Source organism: Anguilla anguilla, chromosome 3, assembly GCF_013347855.1.
Source record: "Anguilla anguilla isolate fAngAng1 chromosome 3, fAngAng1.pri, whole genome shotgun sequence".
In the NCBI taxonomy this organism is placed as follows: Eukaryota; Metazoa; Chordata; class Actinopteri; order Anguilliformes; family Anguillidae; genus Anguilla; species Anguilla anguilla.
The window spans coordinates 5,841,627-5,852,257 of record NC_049203.1 but is presented as its reverse complement, the minus strand read 5'-3'; the positions used below and the strand labels follow the sequence as shown (position 1 = coordinate 5,852,257).

Below are 10,631 nucleotides of genomic sequence, written 5' to 3'. Positions count from 1 at the left end.
AAAATATCTGCTTAAACAAACAAACAAACATGCAGAAGGGACTCATTGGTTAAGATGGGAAAACTCAGAACTGTTATATAGCCTGCTTGATTCAGGGTAGGAATGTCATGACACATGCTGTTTCGTGGGCGAAAGTGTTTTTATATACTACTGGACCGTGCACCTGAACCTTCCAATGAACCAATGAACCTCCAGTGCCCATTACCTGTAGTCTATTAGAATGGGAGAATGTCAACAGCTGCACTTGGGAAGTTTTTCGTTACCGACAGTTATCGTATTTATTGTTGTGATTTTGAAATTGCACTGAATAGCTAGCTATACAATACCCTCGACACTGTGGTGGGAAATCTACCGGTGGCTGGTAAGTGAAATGATCCATATTCTTTATAGCATAGGCCTATAATCTACTATTACTATATGCATAATTTGGTCAATACTTTTTTGCCAGCGGTATCTCTGTGGGTGTCCCGAACTCCTTTGCTTTGCTATTCAGTAGGCGATTATGTAATGTAAATTAATACTGATGCAAGAGTCTTGGTGCCGTTTTGAAACATAATACAGCACCTGCGTCTCAATGGTGCCGACTGGTGGTGATCCCGGGGAGAACACGGTGCCCCGCCCCCTTTGAGAAGTAGCAAATAAACTACATTTCCACGCATGCTTGGTAAACACTTTGGGGTTCAGGCGCGACGAGCACGAGCTGAGGCGAAACACAACTGCGCGGCAAAAGCAAGAGGTTTTGGTTGTAAACTAGCTTAGCCGCATAACAAAACACGTGGGCAAAGTTATGATATCCCAGGTATGTGTTTGCAATTAAATTTTTAAAATGGAGAAGGACAAGTAGTTAACCAATGACTTCGCTCAATTTGAAAATGAACAAAAAGTGCTTGTGTAATATTGCCTATCAGCTGCTTGCTTAGCTAGCTAACGTTAGCTAGCGGAGACGGTCTGCAAAGGATGGATATTGCTACTTAGTAATTCATTATTAAATATACTTATAGTCGTTGTAGTCGAGGATTTTGTAGACCTCTTAAAATATGAAAAATGTAACGAACTTGCCTGCGTTTTGGCTTGATTCGTGTTAAATCGTGTGTTGTGTATTTGAAGTTATATTGGCTAACGTTAGTCAGTTGGCTATCCAGCTAACTTGGATTGCGACTGAAAACGGTTCTAAAGCATAGTGTGTTATCAGTGCACTTGGCTAATAAGCTAGCTTGCCATTCACTTTGACTACGTAGTCGGTAGGGTGAGCTTTGTCGGGTTATCTGATCTTGCAGTATTGTACCGGGAAGCAGCTTACGTAACTTTAACGTTTTTGTGGTATGCATCGATACGGCAATTTTCCTGCATCACATATTGTAGTAGCTTAACCAGCTCGCTTTTTACGTTTAGACTTGAGCGGGCTGATTGCTTCCCAGCTCTGTAGCCTGATTCCCTGTATCACGTTAATGCTGAACTGGCACACGTGCAATCCTGCATTTAGATACTGTTTACATGTGTGGCGTACAAGCTTGTGCCAGAACTTTGATTAAAGAACTACAGCAACTCTGAAAGGATAACCACAGCAACGACGAGTTTGATTGTTCTATTGTGGGCGGAGGCGGTCCTGGCAACAGGCCAGGAGACGTCGGCTGCGTCCCAGTCGAGCCCCCTGCCCTCTCCGTAGCGGGGTCGCGTCAGCGAGCTGTTTTGTGACGTCACCGAATGGGCCAGTGGGGTGGGGAGAGAAGACAGCGGGAGATTCAAAACATTGGCTGGTATTCTATCGCTATGTGTCCTTAACTTTGACTAACAGTTAAAAGCAATATAAAAATTTTTCTGTTCTGTTCAGCAAATTAAGCAATCTCGAAAACTAGTTCGGGAAAAAAAAAACAGTTTGTGAAGAAATTGTGACGTTAATAAATGAATACTGGGAAGTCAGAACGGAGGACATAAGTTGATTGAATACAGGACAGTCTCTTTATGACATCCTCACTCCCCCTGTTTAGTGTGACTGTTGTTCTCTTTGAGAATATGCTTTTTAAAAAAGAAAAAAAAAAAAACTGATTTATTTTTTTTTAAACTAATGGCGTGTTTATTTTAGTTGAGTACATTTTCAACGTGAGAAAAGCCCACCGGTCACCTCTCCAGTAGCTGTCCTTTGCACTGACTCCTCGGTTTGCTGTCTGTGTGCTCTGCAGAGGCTTGCGTGAGGGGGTTTTGGAAGGCCAGCACAGACAGAACCGCGCGCGGGAGCAGGCGAGCAGGGGCAGACGCGATGGGCCTGCGCTCGGCCCAGAAGAAGTTCTTCCCGCTGCGGGGCATCGACGGCGTGGTGCGGCTCTTCGAGGCGGAGCTGCAGAAGGCGGAGCCGGACCTGGCGCTGCTCTCCCTGGTGCTGGGCTTCGTGGAGCACTTCCTGGCGGTGAACCGCGTGGTGCCCACCAACGTGCCGGGCGTGCGCTTCGAGCCGCTGGAGCCCGGCTGCCCGGCGTCCTGCTTCCCCGCCGCGGAGCTGGGCCTGCTCTCCGCCATGTACGAGCGCTTCACCTCGCAGATCCGCGGCGCCGTGGACATGTCGCAGTACCGGCGGCCCGCCGGCGGGTCCAGCCGCGAGCTGGTGAAGAAGGTGTCCGACGTCATCTGGAACAGCCTGAGCCGGTCCTACTTCAAGGACCGCGCGCACATCCAGTCCCTCTTCAGCCTCATCACGGGTGAGGGCCAGGAGATCACTCCGCGCCGGGCGGAGCCCTGCGCCCGCCGCACTACTTTCAGAGTCCCGGTAGACCAGGAACAACCAAGAGCGTCTTGCGTTTGATAAAAATCGCTCTTTTCAGTCTCTCCTATAGCCTCTTAGGAAAATCTCTCTTGTGAGTCTCGCATGTAGTCCCTTACACAGATTGCTGCTGTTTCCGAGAGACGACTCGACACCAGTCGCCTCCCAGCGTCTTAACAAGGCCACCCGTTGCCACCTGTTTTGTGTAAATGGAACACGCTGTTCCAGCACCGGTGCATGCGGAAAGAATTTATTTACACTTCGGTTTTCACGAGAGCACTTCCCTGTCTGACGAGTCCTAGGGGCTGATTTGATTAGATTTAATCCTCCACTTCTATGGAAAGCAGTCTTTGGCAGAGATTACAGCACTGTGCAGCAATGCAGGAGTGATAGTGCACTTTTGGCTTAACCTTTAATGGGGGCTTGGCTGAAGTGAAGAGACCGGTGACTAGCATTGGGCAGGGAGGAACGGGGGGGGGGGGTAGGTGGTGGTGGTGGTGGTGGTGGTTCCGGAATGCAGGCATTGTACGGACACAGTCCTTTGCTCTTCCTCACTCCTGTTTTTTTAAATCTGTATTTTTATTTTCATTTTTTTGTTCAGGCACAAAGCTGGACAGCTCTGGGGTGGCCTTTGCGGTGGTGGCAGCTTGCCAGGTCCTGGGTCTGCGGGACGTGCACCTGGCGCTGTCCGAGGACCACGCCTGGGTCATATTCGGCAAGGGCGGCGAGGAGACGGCCGAGGTGACGTGGCACGGCAAGGGGAACGAGGATCGGCGCGGGCAAACCGTCAGCGCGGGCGTCAGCGAGAGGGTGAGGGGGGCGGGTGGGAGGGTGAGGGGGGCGGGCGTCAGCAAGCGGGTGAGGGGGGTGGGCGTCAGCAAGAGGGTGAGAGGGTGGGCATCAGCGAGAGGGTGAGGGGGGGTGGGCATCAGCGAGAGGGTGGGGGGGGGGTGGGCATCAGCGAGAGGGTGAGGGAGGTGGGCATCAGCGAGAGGGTGAGGGAGGTGGGCATCAGCGAGAGGGTGAGGGAGGTGGGCATCAGCAAGAGTAGATGTGCTCCTAAATTTTTTTTTTCCATCTGCTTTAAACCATACAAGCAGGAGACTGTGTCACGTTATCAGGAATTCCACCAATCACAGAGTACATTGGTAACGACCAGTAGAATGCAAATGATGATTTGTGGGCTCTCTTGCAATTCTCGCAGACATCCTGGAAGTATGATCGAAACAATCAGATCTACCAATCAGTGTTGGTGTTGTTCTATTGCTCGTCACCAAATGTACACTGTGATTGGTGGAGCGCCTTTAATTTTCTTCTGTGAGTAAAATGACATTAGCACTATCTTGTCATTGTTATACTATCTCTGCTGTAAGCTGGTGGTTTAAACCTCCAGAGCAATTTCTCGGCGGCTCATTTGTGTGCCCCCCCCCCCCCCCCCCCCCCCCCCCCCCCCCCCCCCCCAAACTAGAGCTGGCTGTACCTGAAGGGTTCGTACCTGAAGTGCAACAGGAACATGGAGGTGGCCTTCATGGTGTGTGCCATCAACCCTTCTGTAGACCTGCACACAGACAGCACGGAACTGCTTCAGCTCCAACAGGTGAATCTTCACCCCTCCTGCCCCCTGCCCCCTGCCCCTCCCCCCTCCCCCCCTCCCCCCTCCCCCCTCCCCCCTGCCCCCTGCCCCCTGCCTCCTGACCCCTGCCCCCGATTTCTATCCTCTGCTTGTTCACCTCTCTCTGCCTGTGTCCTGTCTCTGCAGAGGCTCCTGTGGCTGCTGTATGATCGAGGAGATCTGGACAGGTGAGGAAGATTCAGCTCCCATTTACACTGGCTCACAGAGGGGATAGTGGCAGCACATGGGGACCAGAGCTTTTCATTTTATCCCAGAGTCCTCCAGGCCACTGCATTTACCCAGAGTCGTCCAGGCCAGCGTTTTACCCAGAATCCTCCATCATAGTGTTTGGCCAGAATCATCCAGGATATTGTTTGGCCAGAATCCTCCAGGCCAGCGTTTTCCCCAGAATCCTCCAGGCCAGAGTTTTACCCAGAATCCTCCAGGCCAGCGTTTTACCCAGAGTCCTCCAGGCTGGCGCTCTAGCCAGTGATACAGGCATTTGCGGTCCTCTGGTCATGTTTGCTGTTCCCCTCCTGTCCTGTAGGTACCCCATGGCCCTGGGCACCTTAGCAGACTTGGAGGACCAAGACCCCATTCCTGGCCGGGCCAGTCCCTTGTCACTGCACCTAAAGGTGAGCTACCTGCTATTTGGGGGAGGGTTGTGAGTGGGCATTATCCCGGTTATGCAACGGCTTACCAACAGACAGCATAATTGCTATCAAAACGTGCATTTCATAATATATATTTGCTTTATTCTGTTTACGTTAGACGATATCCTCTATTTTAATGCGTTTATCCTTTTTTTAACGCAGGCTTTTGTATTATAAGTTAATGAATGGAGGCAAGTAGTCCCAACACATGGTTGTACATATGTACCCTTCATCAGAATAAAAAAAAGAAAGAAAAAGGAGCAGGCACATATCTGATGGGTAATTGATCTGTAACTCGTACGCCTCCCTAGTTCCGCGCTGTCTCTCTGTGTCCGCTCAGGCCGTGAACGCCGCCAAGAAGCACTACAACAACGAGCACATCTACCCTTTCATGTTCCTGGCCGGGTACCACTACAGGCACCGGAACGTGCGGGACGCCCTGGGGTCCTGGGCCGAAGCCTCCTCCGTCATGCAGGAGTGAGTCTGGTCACATGACACCTGACACTGATAGCTTCCCTTTTTGTTTTTTTTTATTTTTATAAAAGCTGTCGGTAAATTAGCGCTTTGTGTGTGCTAGGAAGCTGGGTGTGTGTGTTACCATCGTGGATAGAGCAGGAAGTGCTCTCTGACCGCATGTCTGAACGTTCCCCAAACGTCTGTTTGGCAACTTGGCCTGAAGCGTGGCATTTTATCCACAACAATAACAGTTCATACATAGTGCATTGCGGTTTCATATAAAACGGCTGTATTATGGTGTTCATTTTTTTAAAAATTCTCAAGATCTTCTGTCATGACCTTCAACAACCATAAGGGGTCGCTATAAAGCAGCTTGAAAACTCCTTTTTTAGTGCTTGTGTTGCGAACAGCAGTGAATACAGTTGTTCTGTGTACTGCAAATCAGCATTTCACAGACCTTTTATAGTCACGTGGTGAAATACTAGTTTCTATAGCCGTGTGTAGTGTGGGTTTTTGTTTATTTTATTTTATTTGAAAAGGTTTCGTGTTTATCTTTTAATATGCAGGCTCACAAGTGGCCCCATTAATTTGACCTGGCATGTCAAAGTCACTCACGGTGGGTAAGGTTGTGGCATTGCCATGGCTACAGGTCGTCCAGAACCACATAAAAGCTGTGCGTGGCGTGGATGAGTTTTCATCATTAGGCTCACTGTGGCTGACATTGGATATTTCGGGGGTGGGGGTGGGGGGGGGGTTGCGATGGACAGTGTATCCGCCCAGTAACTCCAGATCTGTCCTAGCTGTGTGATGGAAATAAAGTAATGGTCAGGTATGAGTGTGTTTCTCAAACCTTGCAAATTTTCTGCTCCGAATCTGACATTGAACTTTGAAACCTTTAGGCGTTATCGTGTTCAAACTGGAAAAGGGCACACGGTCCTATTAATTATCTACATTTCTCCTTTTTTTTTTTTCTTTCTTTCTCCCAAAGTTGATTTAATGCCAGGAGCTAACTCTGTTTCAAAAATGGGAGAATGTGTGTGAGCGTTTATTCAGCCGTCGTTCTCTGTCATCTCCCCCAGAGCAGAGAGAGAGAGAGTAAACATGCTGCCCTTTCCCTTCAGACTCCCATGTCCCCGTGCACGTCCTTCATGCAGGGCTGGGTCTGAAACGGGCGTGGCGTCGGACTTGTATCCGTGGCGACCGCCAGCCTGCACTCTCCCCGCCCGCTAAACACACGTGGGGACGCTAAATATACCGCTGCCGGCCCCGCCCCGCCCCGCCCCGCCCCGTCCCGTCGCTGGAGTTCTCCCGTCTGTCACCGCGTCCCCCCTGGGGGGCGTCTGCGCTGGGCACGCCCAGACAGGGAACATTCCCGCCCTCCCTGCTTCCCTTTCCTTCACCTTTTTTTTTTTTCTCCCCTTGTTTTCTTTTCCTTTTTTTTTACCCCCCTGTGTTGTGATTTCGAATCCAGCTGCAGCTGTTTAGTCCCGCTCTGTGGTGGAATTGTGTAAAATTGTACGGACTTGGTTTGTTTTTCTTTTTTTTTTTTTAATTAAAGTTTTCGTAGGTAGAAAAAAAACAACCATGCTGTCAGTCCTCGTATCAGAAAATGCATATATAAAATAAAATTTAAATATATATACATATAATAGTTGAAACAAGATCGAAACATTGCTGGCAGCAGCATAAAGTCACATAATCTGTCCCCCAGAACAACAAGCGGAAAGATATTCGGAAAGGAAGGAGAATTGTGTTTTCTGACCAACTTGTCCTGAGGCGAGATTTAAAACGCCGTTGTCGTCCCCAGCTACAACTACTTCCGCGAGGACGAGGAGATCTACAAGGAGTTCTTCGACATCGCCAACGACGTGATCCCCACGCTGCTGAAGGAGACGGCGGCGGCGGCGGAGAGCGGCGAGGAGGGGGGCGGGGACAGGGGCGAGGCTGCCGAAAAGGTGACGTCCCCCTTTTGCACCTTTCATTACTGGGGCATACAGGCCCCCCCACTGGCTTCCTCCCCTTCCAACCCTCAGAATGTGCCGTGTGTGGATTCTCAAAAACACAGATACAATCTTCATTTTCTGTGACTTATCTGTACAGTATGGCTTCATCCGCTTCGGAAGGGGATAGTGAACTATCATCACTTAATACTCATTTTTAATTTTTTTTTGCCTCTTGTCCTTTACGCACCGTCCAACTCTCCTCTCTCTTGCTCTTTTCCCCGCTTTCTTCTCATGTTACTTGCTTTTTCTCTCTCTCTTCGTCCGCCCGCTGGATGCCATGACTTTCCTCTGTCCATGACTACTTTCCACTGTCAATCACATTTTCGACCCCGCCCACATCACTCATCACCCTCAGAATGTCGTCTTCCCAGGTTCCTAACCTGGCTTTGTTATTCTCGACTCTTTTCATCTCTGCTCTCTTTGTTCATGGCGCTTTCTCTCCCTCCCTCTTTCTCTTTCTCCCTCTCCCTCCCCCTTCCTTCATCCCCCGCTCCGTTTTTGACGTTCCCTTTGCTCTCTCTCCCCCCCCTCCACCCCCACCCCCACCCCCACCCCCCACCCCCACCCCCACCCCCACCCCCACCCAGCAGGACCAGCCCCGGCAGGCCGCCCTCACTGCCCTCCAGGACCCAGAATGCTTTGCGCACCTGCTCCGTTTCTACGACGGCATCTGCAAGTGGGAGGAGGGGAGCCCCACGCCGGTGCTCCACGTGGGCTGGGCCACCTACCTGGTGCAGTCGCTCAGCCGCTTCGACGCGCAGGTATCCGCCGGGGGGCGGGGGGGGCGGGGCGGGGGGATCCGGTCCAGCGGGCCTCAGTCCTGGTCCCGCAGAGCCACGGGGGGTCTGCCGGCTTCTGTTGGTTACTCTGCGCTCGAACGGCTCACGGTCGGTCGAGTTAAAGCTTTCGATTACGCGGCTGACCCGGGTCACCTGCGGCCTGCCTCACAAAGCAGGGTCGCCGAGTCAGCTGGATAACTGCGCCGAGTAAAACCCGGAACCCTACCGAATCCGGAACACGGACTGAAGTGAAGAGAGCTGTTCCGGGTTTTTACTCAGCGCAGTTATCCTAGGCGCAGTTATCCAGCTAAGTCTGCGATCCTGCTCTTGATGCAGGCGCCTGGTTTCTTGGGTCTGGCTCGGTCGCTGATCTTATGGTAAAAACCAGCGCTCTGTGCCTGGCTCTCCAGGACCAGGACTGGGGATGTTCAAATGTGAGATCATCAATCGGCTGCCTTGATTGGTTTACCGAGGTGCCACGCCTCTTGGCTTAGGCTCTGTCCTCTGCCCTACAGGTGCGTCAAAAGGTGTCCATCAGCACCAAAGAGCCCGAGCCCCAGGACGACGACGACCAGTCAAGCGAGGACCCGCGGGAGGGGCGGAGACGGGGGCCCCGGCGGGAGTCCAAAGTGGAGGACCCGCCCCCTCCCGCGGCGCCGCCCGTGGCCCCGCCCGCTCAGACCGTCCCGCCCAAGAAGGTCGGTGGAGAGGGGGGCGGCCGCCGCCGGTCTGGCACGGGCTCTCGGGCCGGCGACCTGGAGGGGAAGCAGCGGGGGGCGTCGCCCAGCCCCACCCCCACCCCCCCGCCCCAGCAGCAGCAGCAGCCCCCGACGCCGGCGGGGGCGGGGGGAGGACCGGTGGTGACGTTCCAAAGCGAGAAAATGAAGGGCATGAAGGAGCTGCTGTCCGCGGCCAAGGTGAACTCCAGCGCCATCAAGCTGCAGCTGACTGCGCAGTCGCAGGTGCAGATGAAGAGGCAGAAGCCGGCCCCCGCCGGGGACTACACCCTGTCCTTCATGAAGCGCCAGCGCAAGGCTCTCTAGAACCTCCGTTCCATTTTTGTCTTGTTGTTTAGTTTTTTTTAAATTAAATTGTTTTGGGCCGGTCAAGTTATAACTGAAAAGAGGTACATACGGAATATTGTGTCAAATAGGTCACAGTGGGTTAAAACTTGATGGATTTTGAAATGGTGAAGAATGAGAAGGCCTCCTTTTCTTGACCCCCCGAAGGACAGACCTGTCGAATTAGTAATACGAATCGACGCGCCAACGTAGACCCCGCCTCGCTGTCGAAATTGTTCGAATGATGCGTCGCGTCTGTGGTCCACGTTGGTACGTCAGAACCGAATGGTAGCCTGGCGGGGCTGGTATTTTTGTCATGGTGTATCGAATGCGTGCGTCTCATTGGTCAGAATTGAGATCCATCAAGCCTCAGTCCTGCTACGCTCATTTAGGTTTGCCGTACAGGTAAGAAACGTACTGCAAAGTTAATATTTATAGTGTTCCACATTGAGGGGGGGTTTGTCATCTGACCTGGCATTTGGCATCCATTTCAGGTCATGCGTGCAGCCGTTAAATATTTATCATGTTTAGACTGAATTTTTTAACCGGTCACTATTTTCGTATGTGCACACGTGAAGGAGCATTTGTTTCAGTGCTTGCTTGGATTGGGGGGGGGGGGGGGGGGGCCTTAAATAATGACAAAATACTTCCTGTAACGCTCTATCAGTTGCCTTATTTAGAAAATGTCAACATTAATTGTTATACACTCAGCCTGGGTGAGTCATAATGTCATACAGTCAGAATGTGGAAATGGATTCCAGTAATTCCATTTCAGTGGTAAGACTTGAGGAAAACAAATACCATAAACAAACTGTAGTATGAATCTTTGGTCTGTCTAGTTCGTATCCTGCGAAAGCGCTGCTCTTTATCGCTTACTAGAGGTTACATTTTTTTTTTCCCCCAGTTCCAGATTTTATTTTTTTACGGAACAAAGTTTAATTTGAGAGAAACTGGACTGGGAGGGTTGAACTACTGTAGTGAACTGCTTGTTTTCATCGTCGACTTTTCAAACTGCTGCCTTTAATTTTTTAAAAATACTTTTCTTAGGACTTTCATTTTTAATAATAGCAGGAACTACAGACATAGGGAATCGTACAGAGGATTAGAAAGTAGAAGTAGATGGTTTTCTATGTAATTGTGGCATAGTTGGCGTCTCCGGATTAACTATTGTTTAACTGTATTGCCTTATAATTTCACTGAATATAAAATAAAATTAATATGAAAACGAATGCGTTGTATTTTTTTGGTTCTATGTTTGTTAACGGAAGGAGTTGGTTTCTCCTGTACAGTGCAATGTCAGCACAGCTGCAGA

General features: G+C 50.8%; 1 protein-coding gene across 3 annotated transcripts; it reads left to right on the top strand.

Moving 5' to 3' along the window:
• Window positions 1–681: 681 nt before the first annotated feature.
• On the top strand, window positions 682–10,548 carry men1 (multiple endocrine neoplasia I). 3 transcript variants are annotated; one of them, XM_035410644.1, is made up of 10 exons: window positions 682–799; window positions 2,181–2,693; window positions 3,357–3,565; window positions 4,224–4,352; window positions 4,515–4,555; window positions 4,915–5,002; window positions 5,361–5,497; window positions 7,284–7,431; window positions 8,070–8,240; window positions 8,774–10,548. In XM_035410644.1, the coding sequence occupies exons 2-10, from the start codon at window positions 2,258–2,260 to the stop codon at window positions 9,299–9,301; spliced, it is 1,887 nt and encodes a 628-aa protein (XP_035266535.1). In that variant the 5' UTR covers window positions 682–799; window positions 2,181–2,257; the 3' UTR covers window positions 9,302–10,548. The 3 variants fall into 3 exon arrangements, with proteins under 3 accessions (XP_035266535.1, XP_035266533.1, XP_035266534.1); XM_035410642.1 differs by having other exon boundaries at window positions 8,067–8,240; XM_035410643.1 differs by lacking the exon at window positions 682–799 and adding an exon at window positions 842–1,757 and having other exon boundaries at window positions 8,067–8,240.
• Window positions 10,549–10,631: the final 83 nt, after the last annotated feature.